This window comes from Megascapheus bottae, chromosome 22, assembly GCF_031878675.1.
Source record: "Megascapheus bottae isolate mThoBot1 chromosome 22, mThoBot2.hap1, whole genome shotgun sequence".
Lineage (NCBI taxonomy): Eukaryota > Metazoa > Chordata > Mammalia > Rodentia > Geomyidae > Megascapheus > Megascapheus bottae.
In genome coordinates, this window is record NC_143530.1 from 17,766,236 (window position 1) to 17,793,638 (window position 27,403).

The following is a 27,403-nucleotide window of genomic DNA, read 5'->3' on the forward strand; positions in this document are numbered from 1 at the left end:
CCAGTGAGGGATGGAGGCATGTGACAGAACAGAAGTGAATGCCTAAGATGTTTGGGAAGTTTAACAAATGTTATCAAGTAATTAAGGCACAGGGAGGAGTGGAGAGGAAGGAGGTTCAGAAGAGGTGCCCTTTTCACTGGAGTTTGAGGAGAGTATATTTAAGTATCGGTATTAGGGATAAATATGGATTTCCTACAGGATAGCCCTTAACTGCAGTGAGTCATATGACAGATTATATTTTGGTCTCAACATTGTCTCCAATCCCAAATCATATTTCCACAAGATGACTCTGATAGCCTTCCCATAGAAAAATGCGGCTCCTTCCTTCGACATAACTTTTTTTTTTCCCCCAGTCCTGGGCTTGAGCTCAGGGCCTGAGCACTGTCCTTGGACTTTCTCAAGGCTAGAGCTCTACCACTTGAGCCTCAGCACCACTTCTGGCTTTTTTCTATGTATGTGGTACGGAGGAATCAAACCCGGGTCTTCGTGCATGCTAGGCAAGCACTGTACCACTAGGCCAAACTCCTGGCCCAACATAACATTTTTGATCTATAGGGAATATGTTTTGTTTTTCTGTGCTTATTTGAAATATGGGTCTTGCTATGCAGCCAAGGCTGAATTTGAACGCAGGATCCTCCTGAGAGATGGAGGGTCTCTATACCCAGGATGCCCCTCTAACCAGCCTTAACCGCAAAAGCTACATTGAGCTGAGGAGAAAAGGCTGACGTGTTCTGCCCATTTTTCTCCTTCAGTCACTCATGTAGGACCTTGAAGCCAAAATCCAGTGGGAGCCTGAAGGATGAGTATTTTTTTTCTCTCTTTACCTGATTAATGCCCTGGCTGCCTTACTAGGTTTGCAAATGGGAACCAGGCCTGAGGATGATAAAAGAAACAGGAATTGCTCCTTTGCAGGCTCCCATGACATTCCTAAAACAGTTTGACCTTTTGATCTTGTCATAGTGATCTTTGGTCTAAAATAGGACCAAAATGACACGTGGCGGGTTGTTTTTTATTTCTTTTTACTCAAGGGTCATTTTTCTTTTTATAGATCTTCAATGTGTGTTTCTTCACATTAAGATATTTTCCAGATGTAATTCCTTCATTTTTTTTGGATATCTGTGGCAAAAAAAAAATTGTTTCCCCTGCAGATGGAAGAAAATAGCCAAAGCAAGAAAAGACCTGGGTGTGTGTGGGGGGGTGACATTAACTCAAGATATTCTCCTAAATGTGAATATTATTATCAGGCTAAAGGTACTTTTTTAAAAATGATGAGGGGCCGAGAATTTGGCTTAGTGGTAGAGTGCCTGGCTAACCTGCACGAAGACCAGGGTTTGATTCCTTGGTACCACAAACATAGAAAAAGGCCAGAAGTGGTGCTGAGGCTCAAGTGGTAGAGCTGTAACCTTGAGAAAGTCCAAGGATAGTGCTCAGGCCCTGAGCTCCAGCCCAGGACTGGGAAAGAAAGAGAGAGAGAGAGAGAGAGAGAGAGAGAGAGAGAGAGAGAGAGAGAGAGAGAGAGAGAGAGAGAGAGAGAGGAGAGAGAGAGAGAGGAGAGAGAGAGAAGGAGAGAGAAAGAGAGAGAAAGAGGGAGGGGGATGGAGAGGGAGGGAGGCCCGGAGTTAGGCCCAGTGGTAGAGTGCTTGCCTAGCATGCACGAAGGCCAGGGTTTGATTCCTTGGTATCACAACATAGAAAAAAGCTGGAACTGGTGTTGTGGCTCAAGTGGTAGAGCTCTAGAGGCAGTGCTCAGGCCCTGAGTTCAAGCCCCACGACTGGCAAAAAAAAAGAAAGATGAGAGGAAAAAGTTTTTCATTTAGGAAGCTGATCTCATACCACTGTAATCTTAATTGGGGAAAAATAAATCTCATCACCAACTATGCCCATAAATTCTCCATAGGATCAAATTGGCCTTCCAAGGCCATGGGCAATGGTACCTACCTGTAATACCAGCACTACAGAAGCTGAGATAGGAGGATCACAAATTTGAGGCCTGCATAGTCAACACAAGGAGGCCCTGTCTCAAAAATAAATAACAGCAAAACCACCTAATATTCCTCTTCCTTTAGATAAATCATGAAAGTAGGTACAGAGGCAAGACCTTCTTGGGCTATTCTACTATGTAAAGATAAAACAATTCCTGAATTGACAGATATGTGTGCTCATAATTCATATCACATGTTGACATAAAGCCTCTTCTGTAATGTAACATCCATTCTAAATTAAAATGATAATAATAGTAAATAGCTATAGTAATTATTAACATAGTAGTAATAATGATTATTTAAATATACTTTACTTTAGCATACTATAATAATATCATTTAATAACATTTGTTCCCCCATCTTATCATTGAGAAAATGGAAACTTCACAAAATTATTGGGATATAGGGATCAATGTTAGGCTAGGCTGGGTGACATTGAATCCATGCTCTGGTGATGGTTCTCGATGGAAGTACACAACAATTCCTGATTCAGAGTCCCAGTTCCCACAGCAATTAGCAGCCAGTAGCATGTGTGGGATGCCACAGTTCCCCCACGAAACCTAGCTGGGTTGTGGCTGCCAGGGCTTTTGGCCGAGCGGCTCAAATCTCAGACTGTCTACATGGGCCAAGATTTTCTGTTGCTAGCATAACAGTAATGAGGCTCTTCGGGCCACTGTTGTCATCACTGAGAAGGTTTTCCACATTATCCATCCAAAAAGTTCATTATTCCAGCCATGTAGGCAGAGCTTTTGCACAGATGCCCTCTTGTAAGGAAAGAGAGTGGACATTTCATTCTCTAAATAGGTAGTGTCTTGCATCTCATACCTCAGCATTGCCCCATCAGTAGCAAATCTTCTTCCTAGCAATCGATTGTCCTTTACAGCGTCTCAGACAGCTGAGTTACCTTATGGAAGGAAAGAGGAATGGGGAAAAGGCAAACAAAGGAGGGAAAAGGAATCATTTATTTCATGAGGAGGATTATTGTCTGATCTGCATCCACATGTAAAGTATCCTTTAATCAGTTTTTTGCCTTAATTACTGGATGTAGGAAAACAAGATCATTGTTAATTCATGCAGTTTTAATATATGCATGGAAGAATTATACAGGATAATTACCTATAGTGGAAGAAAAATGAATAGTGTCAAATCTTGTTAACACACGCTTGATTTATCCTTCTGTGTCTTTATTAGAAACGATTGAAAGTGGTAACCAGTCTAGATAAGCAAAGTTGCATTGGCTTATTAAAACAGAAGTGAGGGTTTTTACTCCCCTCTTTGATTTCCATCACAAATAGAGTACTCAGACATAGACTAACTAGATTTGAATATAATTTCCAGAACAATGGCTGCGACTTAAGGACTTACATTTGCTTGTTTCCAGAAGAGCCAGTTGCTTTAAATCAGTGCAAGGAAAATTATCTTCATGGGTTCCATATTACTCTGAATATAATTTCATTGAGGAGATAACTCAGAGTGGTGATTATTCCTTTGTCAAGATAAACGGAGGCCTGGGCACTGGAGCTTATACCTATCATTCTAGCTAGTCAGGAGGCCGAGATCTGAGGATCATAATTCAAAGCCAGTCCAAACAGGACAGTCTGTGAGATTGTTCTTTCCAGTAGCCCCAGAATTGGTGCAAGACACAAGCACATGTGCAAATAATAAGGTACATGGAGAATTGGTAGCAATGATCACAGAACAACTTTGTTCCTCAATTTGCATGATGCAATGGCTCCCTAAAACCAAAACTGAAACAAATAGCTGAAATAAAAACAAATGGGATAATGGTTGGACATGGATGGAGCCTTCCTCATAACATATCAAGCAGTAGATGGCTATGAAAGCCTCTTTGAACTCACACATGATATTAAGAGAAGACTAAGACTAAAATTTATTTTGGGGAAAAATATCGCAGGAGATAGGAGAATCATGGTCTGAGGCATCCAGGCTAAACGATGAGATGCCAGCTGAAAAATACAGCAAACTAAAAGACTAGGGGTATGGTTCAAGTGGTAGTATAGCACCTTGCCTACCATGTCCCAATCACTCAATTCAACTTCCAACATGGTAGAAGACCACGGTGATGAGCAAAATATAGCCAAGTGCAAAAAAGTGTAGAATTTTAAAGATGGGTGCAGTGGCTTAGGTCTGTAGTTCTCACTGCTTAGGGTGTAAAGAGTTGGGGAATCACAGTTCAAGATTAACAAAAATAAAATTCCCTCCCAACATGATGGTGTGGACCTGTCACCCCAAGCAATGGATGGTACAATGAATGGTACCTGTCTTTCCAGTGACATGGGGAAGAATAAATAAGAGGACTGCTATCCAAGCCTGTCTGAGCATAAATTGTAACTCCATCTTGAAAATAACTAATGCAAAATTGGGAAATGGCTCAAGTAGTAGATCACCTGCTATAGCAGGTCTGAAGCTCTGAGTCCAACCCCTAGTACCCAAGGGTTTAAACCCCAGTATTGCTGAAAACCAAAACATAGAACTTTCCTTTTTCTTTTCCTTTGCCAGTCCTGGACTTGAGCTCAGGGCCTGTGTACTGTCCTTGAACTTTCTCAAGGCTAGAGCTCTACCACTTGAGCCTCAGCACCACTTCCAGGTTTTTCTATGTATGTGGTACCAAGGAATCGAACCTGGGTCTTTGTACATGCAAGGCAAGCACTCTACCACTAGGCCAAACTCATGGCCCTCAAAACATAAAACTTCCATTGTTAAATAAGCCCATTTGTTTTTATCCTAGACTTTGATAATGGTGATGATATAAGTATGACTTTAACTGACTATCCATGTGCGTGGCATTATGCTTCATGGGCTTGATGTGTCTTAATCCTAACAATTAGGATGCAAATGTTAAGATCTTCATTTTAGAGAAGAGGAAACTAATTAGGAGGGATCCTTATTCTGAAGAGGAGATTCATATTAATCATGTGAGAGCTTGAATTTATGGATTCTGCTTAAATTTACCAATTCCGTGTTCTTACTTGCTGCTTCTTTATTGGATATGAAAGTCTCTAAGGGTCTATGGAACAAAGACTTGAACTAATGAGAGCTGTGATGGCCTGAAATTGTGTGTGTGTGTGTGTGTGTGTGTGTGTGTGTGTGTGTGTATGTATATGTACATGCCCACACCCACATGCTTGCATCCGCACACTTGCTGGTACAGAAGCTTGAACTTAGGGCCTGGGCACTGTCCCTTAGATTTTTCCATCCAAGTCTGGCATTGTACCACTTGATCCACAGTCCCACTCCTGGCTTTCTGCTGGCTAATTCCAGATAAGAATCTTATGGACTTTCCCCTCTTTGCTAATTTCAAACTGTGATGCTCCAAACTCAGCCTCTTGAGCAGCTAAGATTACAGGCCTGAGCCACTGGCACCTAGCTTGAAATAATCTCTGAGTCAGGAAGTAGGTAATAGACGAGTACATAAAGCTTAGAGCAGTTTATTTACTAAGACAAATGCTCCCTTTTCAACAGTTTGCCTGGACTCTGACAGTGCTAACAAAAACATAGCTGGTAAATTTGATCCATGACATCTCCTGCTATGAATATTAATTGCAGCCCACAGTGTAATGTGGACTCCTACTCTGGACAGTGGTATAAGGATAGGGGGTGAGGTGGCTAGCTGACGTGTAACCACCTGTCCCTACTGTGGCCTCTTCTCTCTTTGCCCTGAATACTGTAGTCTGAGCAGTTAGAGGGCATCTGCTCTCGGGTGTGGAACACCACTGCTGACTCACAAACAATAAGCCCATCTTGCCAAATGATGTATTTTTGGTACAGAGAAAAATTCCTACCCCTCCGAGGGATCAAAACACATTCTTATGTGAATGCATGCCATTTTCCAAAGACATTTGCCTCGTGCACATTCTGATTTCTGTTCATCGCATTTGATTACACTCAGCATCTTCATTGCATGTTCGCTGTACTTTCAACTCCAGAATCTATGAGGTTTGAGGAAACAGGCGACGTAAGTGCATCCTTCAAAAAAGAAAATGTTCACAGTAGCTGATTGTCTGGAGGGTGTGTGCTGAAAGCCTGACAAATCATACCATAGAAAATCAACTCATAAAAATCCTGTCTGGCTCGCTGAATGTGGGGACTCAAGCCTGTAATCCTAGCTACTTGGGAGGTGGAGATCAGGATCAAGGCCAGTCTACTTGTTGGGGAGAGGGTGAGGAATATTAAGATACGTTCTCAACCAGTGCTTGGACATGGCAGTACATGCCTGTAACTTGGAGATATGGAGAAGCATAAAAAAGGAGATCAAAGTCCAAGCTGGCTTACAGATACAGCAAGACCCTACCTTGAAAATAACCAGTACCAAAAGAACTGGTGTGTGGCTCAGTTGGCAGAGCACCTGCCTAGCAAGCCTCAGGCCCTTAGTTCAATTCCCAATACTAAGTAGTAAAATATTCTATGATTTCCCCATCTTTTTTTAGCTGTTGTTGTTTTGGTTGTTGGGATTGAACTCAGCCTGGGCACTGTTCCTGAGTTCTTTTTTCTCAAGACTAGGGCTCTACTACTTTGAGCCACAACACCACTTCCGGTTTTCTAGTGGTTAATTGGAAATAAAGAATCTCATAGACTTTCCTGCCTGGGCTGGCTTTGAACCATGACCCTCAAATCTCAGCTTCCTGAGTAGCTAGGATTACAGGCATGAGCCACCAGTGCCCAGCTCCCCATCAGTTTTAATACCAATTTCCTGCCTCTTAAAAAAAGAGAAAGGCGGGGGCCAGGAATTTGGCCAAGTGGTAGAGTGCTTGCCTAGCATGCACGAAAACCTAGGTTTGATTCCTTGGTACCCCACATATATAGCAAAAAGCCAAAAGTGGTGCTGAGGCTCAAGTGGTAGAGTGCTAGCCTTGAGAAAGTCCAAGGACAGTGCTCAGGCCCTGAGCCCAAGCCCAGGACTGGCAAAAAAAAAAAAAAAAAAAAAAAGGCACCACTATTTTTTCTTCCTCTACACTCATATATAACATCATAGTCTATATAATGGATAGTTCTAATAGAATGGTGTCTGCTTACTGAGCTGAGAAAGAACAATTTGTATAAAAAAAGAGTCCTTAAAAGGCCCCTCTTAGTGGGGAATACGTAGGGGCTTAGGAATGGACACCATTCCATCTTCTTGAACCATATGAGCATCTCCATTTTTGTGGGGTTGTCAGACATCATTTTGAAAACTGATGACACTACAGGCTGATGGAAAGTCTCAATAAGAAATGAGGAAAGACTGGTGTGTGGTGGGACTCATCTAATACCACTGCTTAGGAGACTGAGACAGGAAGACTCTAAGTTCCAGGTCAGCCTAGACTACAGATAGAAACCCTGTTTCAAAAGAATAAAATGGGGGCCAGGAGTTTGGCCTACTGGTGGAGTGCTTGCCTAGCATGCACGGAGACCTGGGTTGGATTCCTTGGTATAACATACATAGAAAAAAGCTAGAAGTGGTGCTGAGGCTTAAGTGGTAGAGCTCTAGCCTTGAGAAAGTCCACGGACAGTGCTCAGGCCCTGAGCTCAAGCCCAGGACTGGCAAATAAATAAATAAATAAATAAATTAAAAAATAAATAAATAAAAGAGACGTTGGGGCTGGGAGTTTAGCCTTGTGGTAGAGTATTTGCCTAGCATGCACGAGGACCAGGGTTCGCTTCCTTAATACCACATATATAGAAAAAAGCCAGAAATGGTGCTGTGGCTCAAGTGGTAGAGCTCTAGCCTTGAGAAAGCCCAAGGACAGTACCCAGGCCCTGAGTTCAAGGCCCAGGACTGAAAAAAAAAAAAAAAAAAAAAAGAATAAAATGCAAGAAATGAAACAGGAAGAATAGGAAAGGATTTCTGTTATGTCCACTAAGAGGCTATGATTTATTCTGCTTCTAGCTCTGCCCACTTTCTTGCATGAAGGTGAGTTTCCTGAACTCTAAGATAATCAATGACACCAACCACTCCATCTAAGCTACAAACTAGCTACCAGGATATAGAGAGAGCAATACGCTTTGAGAAAATGCAATCTGTAAGCCTGAAATATTAAATCTGTCTCACAAAGTGCTTCTCTGAGCCGACTGTCAGATATTTGAGATGTGATCATCTCTGTCTCACCAAATGGTAAATCATTCCTTCCTCTTGATTCTGATCTGCCTGATCCCAGAAGTATCTGTACCGAATTCTTAAGAAACTGCACAGTGAGGAAGACCTGAGTCAATTAGCTTTAACATCTAACTTCTCTACATGGAAACGGATTCACTGTTTCATTCTTGTAGGGGTTGGAGACATAGCTCATATGGTAGAGTAACAACCAGTGACCCAAAGTGTCAGATACTAAGTTCAAATCCCTGTCTGGGGGAAAAAAAAGGTTGTAGGTCTAGAGTGAACCAGCTTAGTTGCTTCTAGTCTGTTTAAAGTATGCATTTATTTCTTCAAGTCCTAGAAGCCCTTTGTGTCCCTTTGTCTATGGCAAATACCCCAAATATTCTTGCTTGGTTCTCCTAGAGGCCCACAGGCAAAAATGGAAGTTCCCACTTGGAGTCACAGGTTCACATCTGGAATCCTAAACTAGTCAGAAGACTAAGATCTGATGAATCCCAGTTCAAGGCCAGCTTGGGCAGAAAAATATGAGACTCCATAACTAGCAAAAAGCTGGAGGCATTGCTCAAGTAGTAGAGCATTAGCCAAGAAAGCACAAGTCCCAGAATACAAACCATAGTGCTGCCACAAAAGAAAAAAAAAGAATGGAATCTCCCTGACAATGAATTTCCCTTTCTTCTATTGCTCTGTTCTCCACACCCAAGAGAGATGGTTCCAGCTTGAGGTTTCATTGTTTACACAGATGTTGAGTGGAGAGTTAGGTGAATCTGGATCTCATTTGAGCCAGTGAATTTGAACATCAGTATGACTTACTTTTTTTCTTTTCATTTTTCTTTTTGGTCATGGGGCTTGAATTCATGGCATGGGCATGGGATGTCAGCTTCTAACAACCAGCTTCTTGTTTGCTTTGAACAGGAGGTTAGACCCAGCAAGCTAAAATGTCAAAACCATTTCTTCTTGTAAACAGAGTTGACTTCCCTCTCTATTATCTGCACCAAATCAGGAAGACAGGGGTGTCTTCATTTGTTATCTCCATCTTATACCCTTCTCCCATTTTTATAGTCACAATGTCATGACATGTCCCCATAGGGATAAAGATGGAGAATTACTGCTTCTGGACTGTACATGTCTGCTTTATACTGCCTGCCCATAAGCTTTTTGGGTTGTCTACTTATGTAAGCATTAAGGTAGTAAATAATACACATGAAAGTCAGACTAGGATAACAAATCCTGAATATCCATCATCTAGCTGCAAAAATTGTCAAGATTTGTCCATGTTTGTTTCATCAATCCCTTTGGCTGTGTGGATTGAAGCGTCTTAAAACCCATCGCTCAGTGTCTAATTCCTACACACGTGTCTGCATCTCAGAAGGATGGATGTAATTCTAAATGCCATTTCCTGCCCAGCCAACTTAGTACCACTGTCTTCTACCCTCTGATATCTAATTTGTCTCGAGATGTCCTATGTGGCCTGACACCAGTGGCTCACATCTGTCATCCTAGCTACTCAGGAGGCTGGAATCTGGGGATTGAGCTTTCCAGCCCAGGCAGGAAAATCCCTGAGACTCCTATCTCCCATTAACCACCCAAAAACTAAAAGTGGAGCTGTGACTCAAATGGTAGAACCCTAACCTTGAGCAAAAAAGCTCAAGGATAACACCAGGCCCTGAATCCAGTCCCTCCCCTCTCTCACACACACATACACCAACAAAATCTCAAATGTCTCAAAGACAACTGCATAGTTATTTTATTATCCTGACCAAAATAAGATCCATAGGTTCCTTCTGCTTGGTCTGTCTTGTGTCTCTTGTTTTTTCTTCACCCTTGTTCCCATGACTAAATTATTTGATCGGTAAGAACACTGAGGCCCTGAGAGGATTTGTCCACAAGAGAGTCTGCTCCTTGCTTTATTTCTCCCAGGCTGTCCAAAGAATCAACACCTCTCATCCTGCTCTTTATGACTTCCCCTAAGCTGATGGGTAGAGGACACAAGAAAATGAGAGAAAACTACTTTCTCTCCAATGAACCAGTATTAAAAAAAAAAAAAAAAGGAGGGTAAGGGGCAGAAAGATCAACCATTATACAGTGAGATTTGAGCCTTGAGAAACTACTAAGCAACTAAGTTGAAACAGTTCTGGCCTGACTCAGGAAATGAGGTATCTTCTGTGATTGCTTTGGCGTGATCTTGGGACTCACGTGGGCATGTGAAGGAATAGTAAAGGGATAACAGGGCATTATAGACTCAAAATAGAAAAAATATGGCATTCTTCTTGTGTATAAATAAGCCTCAAATGTATTCTTTTGTCTTTGTTGTTGGGAATTTGCCATATGCTGGTGAATCGGTTGCTGGATTCATAAAACGTTTGTTCCTTCTTGTGCTACATTGCATTTAAAGCTATGAATCAGCTTAGATTTGCCGTGATAGGGTTTTATATCTTCTTATGCCTTAGATAAAACAGGGGTTAGTAAGAAATTGTTTAAAGCCCCTGATGAACAATAAAAAGGAACATAATTCTGCTCAGTGGATAATCTGGGCAGTTACACAGAGCTCTACCTAATTGTTTTGCATTCTGATGATAAATCATTATTTGGTTTTGGCAAACAAGAATCATTCAGCAGATGTTATGCGTGGAGCCACCTCTTGATATGCAGCAGGAAGGATCAGTAATGAAGCCACTATCCCTCCCTATTATGGTAGCTTAATTTGCTAAAATTGCCATGCAGAGAACATGTGTGCAGGCCTCTGGAAGCTACTCAGCTTTGAAAGTACTGGTGTGTGACAGCATAGGCATACATTGTGCCATTCTAAGAATTTTAGAATAACTCTGCCTTGGGTAGTTCTGTTACTCCTTCCCTCCCTCCTTCCTTCCTTCCTTCCTTCCTCCTTTCCTTCCTTCCTCCCTCCTCTCTCTCCCCCCTCTCTTTCTCCTCTCCCTCTCTCCCCCACCTCTCCCTCCCTGTCCCCCCTTCTCCCTCTCCTCTCTCCCTCTCCTTCTTTCCCTCACACCTTCCCTCCCTTCCTCCCCCTTCTCTTTTTCTTTCTTTTCTTTCTTTCCTCAAAGCTGATACTCTAATATTTGAACCTCACAGACTTTACTGCCCAGGCTGGTTTGGAATCACAATCATCAGATCTCAGTCTCCTGAGTAGCTAGGGTTACAGGCATGCGCTACTACTACCCGACTTTCTTCCTCCATATTTTGGTTAGCACTCTTTTATTTGGCAGTAATTTACAAGATTTCAAACAAAGCACCATAGATTTCAAAAGACTATGGTGAAGTAATCAAATTTATGTTAAGACAGAATTAACCACAAAATAATTTTTCCCCTATTAATTAATTCATAATGGCAGGAAATTCCAACAGTCACCTGGCTCACTCCCTTAGTAGAAATGTCTCCTATTTATAAGTTGCTAAAAGAAATTAAAATAGAGAATCATATTAAAGTAAAGCAGTTTTTTTAAAGTCAAACTGCAATATTTCCTGTGACAGGTTCACACTAATAAGAGTGGCCCTTAGTTCATTATTAGTTTTCATAATATCTTTGTATTGGGAAGCTTTTTATTCTATAAAGTTCCATTTATACAAATGAATTATTCTGGAAGTGGCACTGTGGCTCAAGTGATAGAGCACTAGCCTTGAACTGAAGAGCTCAGGGACAGTGCCCAGGCCCAGAGTTCAAGTCCTACAACTGATGACCCCCCCCTCAAAAAAAGAATGAATCCTTCTGATAGCTAATAATGAGCAGTTTGGAATCAACCAAAATACATGATCCTTTACTGACACCAAGAAAACTGCATGAGAGGGGGCTGGGGATTTGGCCTAGTGATAGAGTGCTTGCCTAGCCTGCATGAAGACCTGAGATCAGTTCCTCAGTATACATAGAAAGAGCTGGAAATGGTGCTGTGGCTCAAGTGGTAGAGCTCTAGCCTTGGGAAAGCCCAAGGACAATGCCCAGGCCCTCAGTTCAAACCCTAGGATTGGCAAAAGCAAAACAACTGCCTGAGGTAGGTAGGCTACAGTCAAGAAAATACAACATAAAGACTTGGAAAAAAATTATATTAAGTAAAATAAGTCAGACTCAGAGAAACAAAGATTGCATGTCTTCCCTTAGTTGTGGCTAGAATGTGCCCATAAAGTTATAAGTAAATACATTGGGTGGTATACAGGGGTTACAAATCAGTTAACTGAAGTTAGTGGACTCTATGAAAGCTCGAATAGAGGGATTTTTGTAGAAAGACAAAGCCATAAAAGTGCTTGCCTAGCATGCACGAAGACCTGGGTTCGATTCCTTGGTACCACATACATACAAAAAAGCCAGAAGTGGTGCTGAGACTCAAGTGGTAGAGCTCTAGCCTTGGGAAAGTCCAAGGACAGTGCTCAGGCCCTGAGCTCAAGCCCAGGACTGGCAAAAAATAAAAATAAAAAAAATAAAAAAACTTAAATGCTATATACCACAATTAAAAAAAAAAACATAAAGGAAGGGGCAGGTGGAATGGCGGGGGGGGGGGGGGGCGAATGGTGGAGGGCATGTCTATGACCCCAGGTACATTGTATTCTTAAATTGCTTTTGTTAAATGGCACCTCCTTTATATGACTAAAGATATTAAAAATGCGGAGAAAAAATAATTTATTGTTCATAAATACAGCCACAGAATACAGACTGTGAATAATAATAGGCATCTTTCCATACACATTCTTGGTGCTTCCCTCTCCTGTAAGCCTTCTCTTGAGAGTAAAAAAAGAGGAAGTAAAGGAACTGTAGGGGACAGAGCCAGAAAAAGGAGTTTAGGTACATAAACCTCACATGTGTTGATGAGCCCCAATTTCTTGTTCCAGCCCTAGGAAAAGCAAGATATACTCTCTCATCTATTATTTTCAATTCTATAATAAGATGCCTACATGCCAAGCATTTGAAGTGCTGTTTTTTAAAGTGTTGTCATAACAACAGGAATAAAGTGATGAACGTAACTGGTGTTTGAAAGAACGGCTTTAGTTTTAAGATCTGGCTGTACCTTCCCATTGCAAAGGTTTTCACTGTAGCCTCCTAGCTAAATGAAGGTCCTGATTATGTGACATTACTGTAACTGAGCCAGAGTTCTTATATTTGCCATCCTAAAAGTGCCAATCAGTCAATCCACCATCAAGTTCACTTGATTTGCAAAGGTGTCCAGGGGAAAATCAACTGTATCTATGAAAAAAATCTATAAGTTTTATTATATAGGCGATCTCTTTGAAAATTTTTTTTGGCGGGGGGGGGGAGGGAGGTGCTACTGGGACTTGAACTCACTGACACTGTACTACAAATAGTACCCCATCCCTTCACTTTATTTTATTTATTTTTTTTTCGTAGGTCGTGGGGCTTGAACTCTGGGCCTGGGCACTGTCTCTGAGCTCTTCAGCTCAAGGCTACCGCCCTACCCCTTGAGCTACAGTGCCACTTCCGGTTTTCTACTAATTAATTGGAAATAAGAGTCTCATGTTCTTTAGTACCCAGGCTGGCTTTGAACCAAGATCCTCAGATCTCAGCCTCCTGAGTAGCTAGGATTACAGGTGTGAGCCTGGCTTTTTTTTTTTTAAACTTAGAATAGGGCCTCATATTTTTGCCTAAGCAAACTTGGATCATGATAGTCCTGGCTGTCCCTCCAGTGTAACTGCAAAATAGCCTGGATACTGGCAAACCTTGATAAAGGAAGGAAATGAGGGAGGGAAAGTGAGCCAGCTAAAGTACAAGCCAGCTAAACCACCCATGAAGGAGGTGTGATTTTCTTCTCAGAGTGTTGTGTGTGAATCTGACCATCACCGCAGGAGGGTTTGTGATGGGCGCCGCAAGATCAGCCAAGTTGTCTCTGAAGACCATCACATTTCCAAGAGATGTTCCCCTTTGGCTAGCCATGGTTTTTGTTTGGGCTTAAAATAATAATATGGGTGTAAAATAAGAGTAGAAATAAATGAAGTTACTGACTGCAGACAACCTCAGCCTTGATTTAAGTGCAAAATGCTTTTTTTCTTACGTACTCTTCTTTCTAACTTGCTCTGCTGTGCACAGATGAAGGTGTACACGTGTTCTGGGCTTTGCATTTTAAAGTGAGTGATGACAACATTAGTCAGAATCAGCCCATCCCCTTGAGAGATTTAAGCAAGCTTTATGTCCTGAATCATTTCTCTTCTAATTATCGTAAAGCCAGCTGCTACTCCTTGCATTTATTTAATCCACCAGACCGGAAGCAGCAGCAGAATGTTTCATTTTCCTCAGGGCTGAAACAGTGTCAAACAGTTACCGGCCCAAAGAATAGACCTGCTATTAACATTTCTTCTTTATATTCTTCAAATGACTCAGCCAGACCCTTAAAATAGCTGCCACATACCCTGCTGTCTGTCATTTCTTTGCAAGGGAATACAAGACAAAGAGAGAGCAGCAATGTCTAATTATTTCATCTCCATGCTGCTTCACCTGTAAAATATGGATGGTAATGAGCGCATTTCATCTGATTGCTTAAAAAGTCAGCTATCTCTTCACATTGCCAGTTCTAATTAGTGGGAAAAGCCACTGTCCCACTTTAAACCATTTACTTGTTTTCGCTGTGACACAAACCTGGGTTACTTAGGAAATGATTATTCTCCTTATTGACCAGAAAAGTGAGGACTTAAAGAGGGCACGTAAACTGAGTGACCCCTGGGATCAGCCTGGTTTCAGAGCCGTTATTTTTGTTAAGCCCCTTCTCGTCCTTCATTAATTCATTCATTAGTAGGATTGAACTATGTCTCATACTTGCTAGGTTAGTGTTGTACTACTTGAGCCATGTCCCCAGTCCTTCTGCTTTTATTTTGTTTTTTTTTTTTTTTAGGTAGTCTTAACACTTTTGCCCAGGTTTGCCTCATACTATGTATTCCTGCTGTACCATCACCACACCCAACCAGAACCAATGCTGACCCCCCGACCTCATGCTGACCATAGAAACTTCCAAAGATACCTTACACCCACAGTTGTGGCACGATTAAAGTGATGAAACACTTGGGAAAATAATGATAGTTCATCTGAGTCCCTGAACATGTCAGTTCACAAAAGTGAGATCCCTCTGGCTGGCTGGCTCAGAACATGCTTTAGGAGACAGTTGGCTTTTTCATGAATCCATACCGATCAAAAACGAATGAATAATAAAAGTTCTTTCTCATGTAAAAGGAATTATGGAGTTCAAAGAGTTCCATTTTTCCCCCATGATAGTAATTGATTTGAGCCAAAACCATCAAATGATACTAAAACGCCTTGATTGAAATAACAAGACATTATCAAGGGGCCAGTGGCTCATGCCTGTAATCCTAGCTGCTCAGGAGGCTGAGATCTGAAGATTTCGGTTCAAAACCAGCCTAAGGAAGGAAAGTCCATGAAACTCTTATCTCCAATTAACCATCAAAAAAACCACAAATGGCGCCATGGTTCAAAGTGGTAGAGCACTAGCCTTGAGCAAAAATGCTCAGGGACAGCTGCCAGGCCCCGAGTTCAAGCCCCATGACCAACTGAAAAGAAAAAAAAGTCATGCTGCCTCAAACAGATGTTCTAGTTTCTTTAGCTCACACCTTCTCAGCTCACCCTTGCTCTGTGTATAGCTGTTTGCTTTCTTCTTTAGGGAAGATCTTAATCACTGCTCTCTTGCCTCTCAGAGCATAAAGACATGGATACTGCTTACAATCTTGTTTAATAGCTAGGCAGTGGTGGCTTATGCTTATAATCTAGCTATCTCAGGAGGCTGAGATCTGAGGATCTTGGTTCGATGTCAGCCCAAGCAGAAAAGTCCTTGAGACTCTTCTTCAGTAAGAAAAAAGCTGGAAGCAGAGATGGGGCTCAAATGGTAGAGTGCCAGGCTTGAAGCAAACAAACCAAGCGACAGAATGATGCTCTGAATTCAAATCCCAGTACCAACAAGAACAACAAGACCCAAGGAATCTTATAAGTCTGGATAGTGTTTTGTTCTCAGATGGGACTTGACTACACTTGGGCATTATAATAGAGAAGCAATCACTCCCTTTATTTTATAGAAACAGAATTTGCACTTGATGGAGTTTGGGCCTAGCTTAAGATACAAATTAGAACAGGCTAATTATCCCAACTCCTCCTCACTGAGGAGTGAGGCCTCATTGCTACATCTGTTGATATCGCTTGATCAATCCGTGTATCATACCATCCATGGTTGTTTTTTTTTTAATTTACTCCCCAAACATTGCCAACCAAGAAGCAAATATTATTAACCCTGCCTTTTCTTAAGCAGCCACAGATAAGAGAATAGGCAATAACTTAAATATATCTGTTCTTTTTCTAAAAAGATTAGTCAAGTGTTCTGTAATAGGCACCTTGCAACCATATAATAAGCACACACCTATTTTTAGGATTCATCTCAAATAATCATTTAGCATAGCAGGCTATTTACATCTGGCCCACATGCTTCCGGCAGACAACTGAATTACACTCCTGCCCTTGACCAAGTTGTGGGGAAGCAAAAACAAGATGGCATTGTTAGGGAAAGAGAAAGGAGAAAGCTAAGTCGGGTATTAAGAAATGACTCAGAAAGCACATTGGGGCCTGCCTGCTGGCTGGGCTATGGCTTCTTAGGGAGAGAAATGACCACCTCTCTGAATGTTTCCTTAACTTTGCAAGGTCTCATTTCTTGGCACTTCCTCTTGCATACGGAATGATCACTTTCTTTCTAGAAATTAATAATGATTTTTTTGGACTAGAGAATGAAGTCAAGGGCTTCAAGCTCTTGTTTAGTTTTTGTACTGAAGGCTCGTATTCTACCACTTGAGCAACAGCTCCATGGGGCTAACTGAAGAAAAGACTCACAGATCTCCGCCTCCTATAGAGCTAGTATTATAGGCATGCGTCCATCGATTTTCTTCTCCACCTCAGCCTCCTTTAGCCTCCCTCCCTCTCCCCTCCCTCTCTCTCCCCCTCCTCCATCCTCCTCTCTCTCCTCCTTTTCTTTCTCTTCTTATTCATCCTCCTCCCATTCCCAGGCTCAGTGCTCTGGTCCCAAACCTGCCTGCTAATTTTCATCGAATCAAGAAGAGAAACAGCTGTGCCTTTCAGGCTACTTGGCCAAGAGGCTCAGCTCAGACCAGTAAAGTGTGTTTAACTCTTCACCAAGGTGCTTGGGATTCTTTCCAGAAAGAAGCCATTGGTTGTGGAAATGCCTAGTGTGCCACAGCACCTCCTGCAGGAAACAGTAAGGAGCTTGCTGAGACAGCTTCTCTGTGGGCTGAAGACTTCAAACCTTCCTGAGGCTGAATGCAGGAAAGTAAATGTTAGTTCCTCTGTAGGATGGGTCAGAAAGACCAGGAGAGGAAACCAAACCTTAGAAGTAAAGCTTTTTTTTTTTTTTTTTTCCAAATACCCAGTAGTCCTAAATGTCAGAGGTCAGAGTGTTTTGTTATTTTTACACCGAATTCCTTGCTTATTAGATGGGGTCTTCAGTGATCCTTGCAATATATATGTGGTGTAGTCTCTAAAGGTTTTGCCAATGGAAATAAGCAAGTCATTACAAAGCTCAAAACTCTAAGACTTCAAGGGGAAGCCGGGCGTAGTGGCTCACGCCTGTAATCCTAGCTACTCAGGAGGCGAGATCTGAGGACCAAGATTTAAAGACAGCCCAAGCACAAAAGAGCCTGAGACTCTTATCTCCAGTTAACCTCTAGAAAACGGGAAATGGGGCTTGGCTCAAGAGTAGGGTGGTAGCCTTGAGCTGAAGAGCTCAGGAACAGTGCCCAGGCCAAGTTCAAGGCCCATGATCCACCAAAAAAAAAAAAAAAAAAAAGACTTCCAGGGGAGTCTAGATTGCCTGAATGCAATCCGTATTTATAACACTAAATATATTATGTTGTAGATATATTTTTTCCTCTTTTTGGTGGAGGGGAGGCATTGGTTGTGGGGCTTGACCTCAGGGCCTAGGCATCATCCCTAAGCTCTTTTTGCTAAAGATTAGTGCTTTACCACTTTAAGCCAGACCACCACTTCTGGTTTACTGGCAGTTAATTGGAGATAAAAGAGTATCCTGGTGACTATTCTGCCCAGGCTGGCTTTAAACCATGATCCTTAGCTCTCAGCCTCCCAAGTACCTGGAATTAGAGGTGTGAGGCACCAGTGTCCTGCTTGGATATAGTATTTCTGTGTAGGATTTATGAACAAACATATGTGCAATTATAGAAATAAAATTTCTACCCACAGTCACATAATACCATAGGGGAGCCCTCTCTACATCCAACTCCAACCTCTGCAATTTCTAAAATCATACCTGTGAATAATATATGAGCATATTTCCTCTATAATAATGTAGAAGCTATTAAAATGGTATACCTCTCTATAGGTCATCTCTATCATTTCAAAACTTTTCTGTTAATGTATTCTGTCCTATATAGTTTTCAATATTCCTGTTTTCATAGCCTTATGTGCTACATTTTTTCTTAGGAATCTATATCATTTTTAACTGTTAAATCCTGCTCCGCTCTGTAGTTGTGCTGTAAGGCATTAACTCAGTGTTTACAGTGAACACTCCCGTTCATTCTTCTTTGTGTACCTGGGCATTTCTCTAGAGAAGATACCAAGGAATACATACATTTTATATTTCAAACAGATCCTGCCAAAGTGTCCTCCAAAAACAGTGAGATTTACTCTGCCAATCCTTTCTGTAGGTTAAAGTAATTGGCTGATAGAAGACCTGTGATTAAAATGCTAATTGGCCCGGTGTGGGGGGCGCAGGGCGGGGGGGTCATTAAGTTCTTTAAAACCTGGTTCTCTGTAGTATATTGTAGCTTTGCAGGGTAGTTTCGCTGGAAGCTGGGAAGAAAGCTAATGGTGGGCTTTCCCTTAGGAAGCCCAGGGAGTATTTTAAAGTTGGGGAACATTAAGAGTTAATGCTGTGGGGGGGGGGGGGAGAGGGAGGGAGAGAGGGAGAGGGAGAGAGAGTTGTCAGAGAAGTTACAACTTGGGAAAGCTGGGAGAACAGAAACAAAGGTCTCCTACCCTTAATCCTCAATTCAGGGCCCTGGGAACCAGGTGTTTGCTGTATACACTTTTTCTAATCCTTCCTGCCCTATCCTGAGTCACTTCCTTTATTTCTCCAGTAACCTGGGTACACACAGGCTTGTTGGATGACTCTTAGGCAGTATAGGTCAGCCTTCAGGGAACTTGATGGCAGCCTAAACCCAGTTCTTGCAGATTTTTTTTCCCCTGATAATGATCATAACAAAGCCCAAACAATGTTAAAAAAAAGAAAGAAAGAAAGAAAAATCACCCCCAGCTGGTCATGTCCTCAGTGGTTATTTATTCCACATGGAAATTTAAGGAAATTATTCTGCAGGTTTCCCTCTTTCCAAGGCTGTTATAATCTGAAAATCTTGAACATTCATTTGTTCTGCAGCCTATGATGAAGACAGAAGATGGATGCCACCTGGACCACGTGTTTCATTCTCTGGCTGCTTATTCGTTTTACGAGAGGCATAACTTCACAGAGTGTGATTAAGACTGAATAACATTTAAAAGTTGGACTTGATAAATTGTAGCAGCTTATTTTAGTAGAACTTTTAAAATTCAACCAACTTGGCATCTTTTGGGGGCGGGGGGCTCCTATTGTTTTTTTCTTAGCCGATTAATTTGTGAAAGAAACCTAAAGCAGTAGCTTCTAAACTTCACTGAGCACAAAAATCACTTTAGGGACCTTTGTAAAGCCCCTATACAGCTAACTGTATCCCATATAAATTACACCAAAATGCCTAGGGATTGGAGCCAGACACACATAGTTTAATTGTGTGTGTGTGGAGGGGGGGGTCATGGGGCTTGAACTCAGTCAGGACACTGTTCCTGAGCTCTTCAGCTCAAGGCTACCACCCTACCCCTGGGCCTGGGCACTGTTCCTGAACTCTTTCATCTCTAGGCTACCTCCGTACCCTTGAGCCAAGCCCCACTTCCCATTTTCTAGAGGTTAGTTGGCAATAAGAGTCTCTGGTCCTTTTGTGCCTGGGCAAACTTTAAACCTTGATCCTCAGATCTCAGCCTCCTGAGTAGCTAGGATTACAGGCGTGAGCCCCCCCCCTCCGCCCCCGGCTATAGTTTAAAATGTTGATCTAATGGGTAAGAGAAAAAGTCTTTTATGGCTTTAAAAATATTTGTAGCAAATCTGAGAGTGATACAGTTTAATATTTTCACTATCCCTTAAGTCTTTTTTTCATCAAAGAATGTCCGTGATTCAGTAGACATACTGAACAGTAAAAAATGAGATACAATATTAATAAAATTAGTCAAATTAGATACTTGTTTGGATATAGCCTAGAATGTGCAAAGCTCTGGGATGCATGCCTAGCACTACAAAAAAAAAAAAAGAAATTTGGGGACACAGAAAGAACCTAGGTCCTGCAGCACTATCTTTATTTTGTTTTATTACTGTAAGTTTGTGTGGGATACAATGATAGCACAGGATGCTTTATGAGCCCTTGGTAGCTTTAGTGAGACGGAGACAACATAGTAACCAGAAAGGGGGTGCCTGAGGGCACCTCACTGAGGAATTAAAGGTATTGGTCATTAAATCCCAAATGCGTCAGCACGTGTACCCTGTCCAGGATTCTCATAAATCCCAGGACTGCACTTTTCTGGAGAGTGGGGGGGGTGTTAGGAAAATGGAGGAGAAAGGAAGGAAACAGGCCAGACTTGATTTTCCACAGGTGAGGACTGTTTATTGAGATAGAGCAGCATCAAGGGATATAGCCTTGGGGCAGGAGCAAGGAGGCAGAGGTTAACACAAAAGCCACTAGGTTAAGGGAGGTGAGGCTTCTCTGTGGGGCCCACAATGGAATGTTTACAGCCAGACTTAAGATATATTGCCCTGCTGGAGTCAGGCAGTCTGCACTTAAGACCTGCCTGGTATCTGTATGCACCTAGAAAAGGGGGGTCAGTTCTTCAGCAGGGGATTCATAAACTCAGCAGTGTCATAGTGGAATGGACATTGTTGTATTTTTGCATTTTATTTTTTTTCTTTCTCATTAGGTCTTGGTTTGTGGGGTGGGTTCATTTTTTGTGTTGGAACTGAGACTTAAACTCAAGACCTTGTGCTCTCCTTTTGTTTTTTTGCTCAAAGATAATGCTCTACCCCTTGAGCCACAGCTCCACTTCTGACTTTTAGCTAGGTAAATGGAAATAAGAGTCTCAGGAATTTTTCTGCCTGGGCTTACTTTGAATCAGGATACTCAGATCTCAGCCTCCTGAGAAGCTAGGATCGTAGGTGTGAGGCACTTGAGGCCTGGTTGTTTTTAAAATTTTGTTCAATTTTTGACAAGTAGTTGGGATTGAACCAGTGATCCTTTCACCTCAACCCACCCCTTTTCTGCTTTAGTTATTGTTCAGATAGACATTTTTGCCCTCAGCTGACCTTTATTCACCTCAGATTCTTCTATCCCCACCTCTAGAGTGTTAGGACTACAGTCATGCACTGGCTTCCCATTGGTTTTTCAAAGGGCAACTATAGATGAGTCTCAAAACACACCAGTTGGGTGTCTGCCCACTTTGGAAGGCTTCAGTGTGGAGATTCACTTTTCCCCCTGCAAGCTCAGTCCTAAACTCTTCTACTGAGACAATGATAGCTGCTCTGTTTCTGCCTAATCTAGCCAGAGTAGGATTACCAAAAGTTTTAGGGCAGTTCCTTGGCAGGAAGTTAACTTTGGGCTTCTGTCCAGCCAAGTGGTGTTTTTGAGACTGCATCTTGGTCTGTTGCTTTGAGTGCTCACAAAAGCCAAGCCTGCCAGTGAGGTAAGGATTGTGAGCCTTCCCTTGCCACCTTTTCTTCCCTCCCTGGCCTTCTTATCTAACCTAGATTATCACTTCTTTTGTAAACACTAGCCTTTCTTTGCAATACCTCAATAGTGACACAATCTTATCTTTCAAGATACACTTCTAGCCAGAAAGTGAGAAAAAGCTGAAGTAAGCGCATCCCTGGAGAGTCCTTGTGCTTCTGGTCTCATGACTCTCAAGTATAGATTTCTACCTGTACATCTTACTGTCTTTTGAATTTCATGGTGACAGTGGCTTGTTTGTATGCTTTTGTTGTTGTGGCTGTTGTTAGGCATAAAAGTTGAAAAAAGTTTCAGCTTTGTGCAAAAAAAAAATTCTAAAGAAAATCTGAAATAATTGACCATTTTTTTTTTGCCATTCATCTTTCCTTTTAAATAGGTCTGAATCTTTCTAACCCTTTGTCTTAAAAAAAAAAAAAATCCAAAACAGCTACAGCAAAAAGAAAAAAAAAAAAAAACCCAACAGGCTACAGGCAAGAATCTCAAAAGAATCTCATGACTGTCGTGAAGGACCCTATGAGTCACTGTACTTTGTGTCACACCTGGGACATGTGGACATGCTCAGTGCATTTTCTGTCTGAACCTGCCTGTACATTGTCATTGGTCTCCTCCTCTCTTACAGGACTGCCAAGCAGACTGCCAGAAATCATGTTAGTAGGACCCCAGTCCTTCTCCCCCGGCGGGCCCAATGGGATCATTCGAAGCCAGTCCTTCGCAGGTTTCAGTGGTCTGCAGGAGCGGAGATCCAGGTAAGGGCTGTGCGTCCTTCTTGGGTTGCAGCTTGGGGAGGGGGGCTCTGCTCTGCTCTAGAGGGTCAGTCTAAGCTTGGTAGTGTAGCCAAGGCATGTCTGAGCATGCACACACATCTGAGTCACAGAGAAATGAATTTACCCCCTCCCCCACACACACGCACGCGTGTGCGAAGTGCTGCCACCTCTTTTCTATTATTCCGAATTCCTCTTGCAAAGATGCCTGCCGGAGAATTTAGGGTAAACTAGCAATTGATGTGTACATCTCCCCCACCCCCTTTCCTCTTTTGGAAGTATATTTTCCATTACTTTTCAGTTTCAAGACACTGGGTTTGGCATGAAGTGAATTCAGTAGCTAAAGACTTTGCCCACTGATGGACCTCACGGGGGCCTGATGTTGTTCAGACAGGGCTGCTCTGGCATCTTCTCCCTCTTCATCAAGGAAACCCACAGAGGAAGCAAATAAGTAGCTTGTGACTGGAATGATCTGCATCAGTTTTTCTGATGCTTCCAAGATCTTGCTCTGAGGGACCTGGAGTGCTTTGGCATGTGCAATGCCATCTGCTGTACCCAGAGATGGCAAAAAGCATAAGTGATAACCAGTCTTGAAGGTAGAGGGCCATGACGGGCACTGCCAATCTCTGACATCCCCACTTCCCTGCTGAAGGCCTGTCTAGCCTCCAAGTCTCAGAATCGGATGGATATTTGTGTTCAAATAATCTAATGTCTCTTTTACTAGCGTTCGTATCATTAGTAGATGTTGAATTTTTCTCTTGTACCTAAACAACATTATATACACTATAACTTTCAAGAAAGCTGTCAGGAAAGCTATTGGTTTTGTTTTTTGTTTTGTTTTGTTTTCCAGTACCATATAGAATTAGTTATTTGTCATGCTTATGGCACTTTATCATAAAAGATGTCACTCACATCCTAGTTAAATTTAATAGGATTGGGGCTGGGAGTGTGGCCTAGTGGTAGAGTGCTTGCCCAGCATGTATGAAAACTCTGGGTTTGATTCCCTGGTACCACATATACAGAAATAGCTGAAAATGGTGCTATGGCTCAATGGTGCTATCTATGGTTGATAGCTGGCCTTGAGAAAGCCCAAGAACAGTGCTCAGGCCCTGAGTTCAAGCCCCAGGACTGGCAAAAAAAATTTAATAGGTATTTGTATCTGCTATGTCACTAGAAGTATATTTATTTAGTCAATGAGTAACCCTCTGCCTGTCTGAGGTTTGGGGGAAGCACTCAGTGTATTCTCAGGATGCACAGGACCTGAAGCCAGGTCTTGTTCCGGCTTAGCAAAGCTTTCAGCATTCAACAGTCACCAAAACTAATACCAGAAACTAAGTACTGATGGCTCAGATTTGAGCCTATAGGAAGGCGTGCTCTCTTCCCCAAAGGATACTCATGTAGGCTTAAGATGATTTGAAAGGTATTTCTCCAGTCAGATCTTTTTCCAGTCAGATGCCTGAGGCTCACGTTTTTCTCTCTTTCTTCCACAGGTGTAACTCCTTCATTGAAAATGCTACTGCTCTCAAGAAGCCTCAGGCCAAGCTGAAGAAAATGCACAATTTAGGACACAAAAATAACAACCCTCCCAAAGAGCCTCAGCCTAAAAGAGTAGAAGAAGTCTATAGGGCCTTGAAAAATGGACTTGAGTAAGAACATCGGGCCTAATGATGCGATGATTACTTGTTTTGTGGAGGGAGAAGGGGGGAGGAAGGAAATCTTTTTCCTTTCTAAAATGACCAAGAGGATGGAGTGTGTATGGGGGTTAGATGGGTTTTACAGAAAAGCTAGTTTCGTTTCTTTTTAAAATAAGATCATTCTTGAAAGGCTATTTGTGTTTTACAGAAGAAGGAATCTTTTTTTTTTTCGTGCCAAGGGCCATTTGGATATTTATAACATCATTTCTAGGCCATACAGAAGTAGCTACTTAAAGATTAGCCTGCTATATTGGGTCAAACATTTAATTAATTCATCTCTAACATGGTGGCTGGGACTGCTTCTCTTTGGTGAAGCGTGTGATATTAGCTGCCATGGACATTTTTTTCATATATTTTTTATTGTTATTAATAGAAGGGTTACATTATATTCCCCAGATAGAAGGTGCATTACTTCACATACATTGATACCCTTTTTCATGTCATGGTCCCCATGCCATGAACATTTATGTTGCTATGAGAAAAGCTACCAGACATTGTACATTTTGAATCCTGTCTGCAGTTGTTTTTTGGCAGACCCGGTGATTTCAGAGGCCATGACAGCCCTTGAACAGTGTGCTCTTGGTGTATAGAAGGAATTGTATTCTACTGTAACCTTGGAAACCTTAAATGTTCCCCAAACTTTTGAGATATATTGGGATTACAAAATCATATATATTGAAGATCAGAACAATGAAGAAAATTTGCAGCACTAATGTGTTTGTGGAGTATTGAAGTTCATTTAAAAATATACTCCTTGAGCTAATTAGATGACTATATATAATACATAGTTTATAAGATTCATTCCCCAGAATAATTTTCCTAGTGGTTAGTGAGATATGGAGCCATCTATAGTTAGTGTGTTATTGAACTAGATAGAATTCTTTTTTTTTTTTTCTTTTTCTTTTTTTGGTGGGTCATAGGGCTTGAACTCAGCTTGGGTGCTGTCCCTGAGCTCTTCAGCTACCTACCCTTGAACCAAGCCCCACTTCCCGTTTTTTTGTTTTTTGTTTTTTTTCCTGGAAGTTAATTGGAGATAAGAGCCTCAGGTCCTTTTGAAACCAGGCTGGTTTTGAGCCTTGATCCTCGATCCTCAGATCTCAGCCTCCTGAGTAGCTAGGATGACAGGTGTGAGCCACCACACCCGGCTTTTTTTTTTCCCCCCCAGTCCTGGGGACTGAACTCAGGGCCTTGGGCTTTCCTCAAAGTTAGTGCTCTACCACTTGAGCCACAGGACCAATTATAGCTTTTCTATATATGTGGTACTGAGGAATCGAACCCAGGTCTTGGTGCATGCTCAGCAAGTACTCTACCACTTGACCAAACTCCCGTGCCCCTAGAATTCTTTGAGTCTAGACTCCAGGTTGACCCAAGTGGGTCTTGCTTCTTCCTTCCCCATCCCCATAGTTTTTCATTTTGGGGTGTGGGAGGTGTCTCCTTTTTGACAAGCTGGCAGTATCTGGAGAGCTTTCAAAATGTTGAAAGACTAGGAAAGTACAAAGCTTCCTCCTCTCTAATCACCAAGCAAGTTCAAGTGCTTAACCTCTCATCAGAAAGTAAAAGGGCGTAGTGGCTCACTCTTGTAATCCTAGGATTCCAGGCTGAGATCTGAGCATTGCAGTTCAAAGCCAGTCCAGGCACTAAAGAATTTGAGACTCTTATCTCCAATTAATCACTAGAAAACAGGATGTGGGGCTGTGGCTCAAGGGGTAGGGCAGTAGCCTAGAGATGAAGAGCTCAGGACAACACTTTGGCCCAGAGTTCTAGCCCCATGGCAGACAAAATTAAAAAAAAAAAAAAAAAAAGAAAAAGAAAGTACAAGGCAACCGGGAACTAGGTTCCTCTTGACCACAAATGAGAATTCCTGATAATGTTTTGGTTTCCCTTGGCAGTGAGTACTTAGAGGTTCACCAGATGGAGTTGGAGAAGTTGACAGCTCAGCTAAAGGATATGAAAAGGAATTCCCGCCTGGTAAGTTCCACCTAGCCATTAGGATTTCAACCCTGTGGGTGTTTTGGCTTAGGATCTTTTTTTTTTGGACGGGGATGAAAAACAGACCCAGGGGCAAAGTACTGTCTGCATCCTGGTGTGTATTTTAGAAGGAAGATTATCTTAATGTTTTATTCCTAATACTTCTTGGTATTTTCTTTTTTTGTTGTTGTTGGTCCCTAAGCTCTTCAGCTCAAGGCTACCACCCTACCCCTTGAGCCACAGTACCACTTCCAGTTTTTTTGATGGTTAATTGGAGATAAGAGTCTCTGGGACTTTTCGTACTGGGCTGGCTTTGAACTGCAGTCCTCAGCTCTCAGCCTCCTGAGTAGCTAGAATTACAGACGTGAGCCACTAGTGCCCGGCCTTACTTCTCAGTGTTTCCTAAACATGTTTATGAAGATAAACTTTCTAATCAGGAAAAGATACTTTCTGAAGCCAGGCAACAGTGACTTATACTTGAAATCCTAACTACTCAGGAGGCTGAGATCTGAGGGTTACAGTTTGAAGCCAGTCAGGGCCCTTATCTCCAATTAACTATCAAAAAACCCAAAAAGCCAGAAATGGAGCTGTGGCTCAAGTGGTAGAATGTTAGCCATGAGCAAAGAAAGCTCAGAGACATTGCCCAGGCCCTGAGTTCAAGCCCTAGGACTGACCAAAAATAGTAAATAAATAAACCCTTTCTGGGGGGAAAAAAAAAGCCCCAAACACTCCTAAGTCTTTCTCCCAAATAATCTACCAGGGAAAGTTAGACTTTCCCTAGCACACTACTTGAACATTCACAATTCAAAGCTTTTTACTTTATTATGTTTAAAGAAGAAAGGCCAGTGATGTCTGGCAAGATAAAGAAACTCAAAGAGGTAGCTAAGATGCAGAGTTACAGGAGCCATTGGTCCAGTTCATTATATGATTCATAGTGGATTTCCTCTAGTTTAATGAGTTTGTGAGGACTTACCTGGTTGTAGAGGTATTTGAATGTCTATCCTGTTTTATTTGGTTTTGTTCATGTCATAGTACCATTTTACCTTAACATGTCCAGGAGTCAGTCTACAAACACACACA

At 42.0% G+C, this 27,403-nt stretch overlaps 1 protein-coding gene across 1 annotated transcript in view; it reads left to right on the top strand.

The window, feature by feature from the left end:
* Ripor2 (RHO family interacting cell polarization regulator 2) overlaps window positions 1-27,403 on the top strand; it is a 98,540-nt gene that overhangs the window by 28,430 nt on the left and 42,707 nt on the right. The window contains exons 2-4 of the mRNA XM_090356290.1: window positions 22,520-22,646; window positions 24,152-24,307; window positions 26,245-26,323. Coding sequence (XP_090212416.1) covers window positions 22,520-22,646; window positions 24,152-24,307; window positions 26,245-26,323 — 362 coding nt within the window. The remainder of the gene's footprint in view (window positions 1-22,519; window positions 22,647-24,151; window positions 24,308-26,244; window positions 26,324-27,403) is intronic.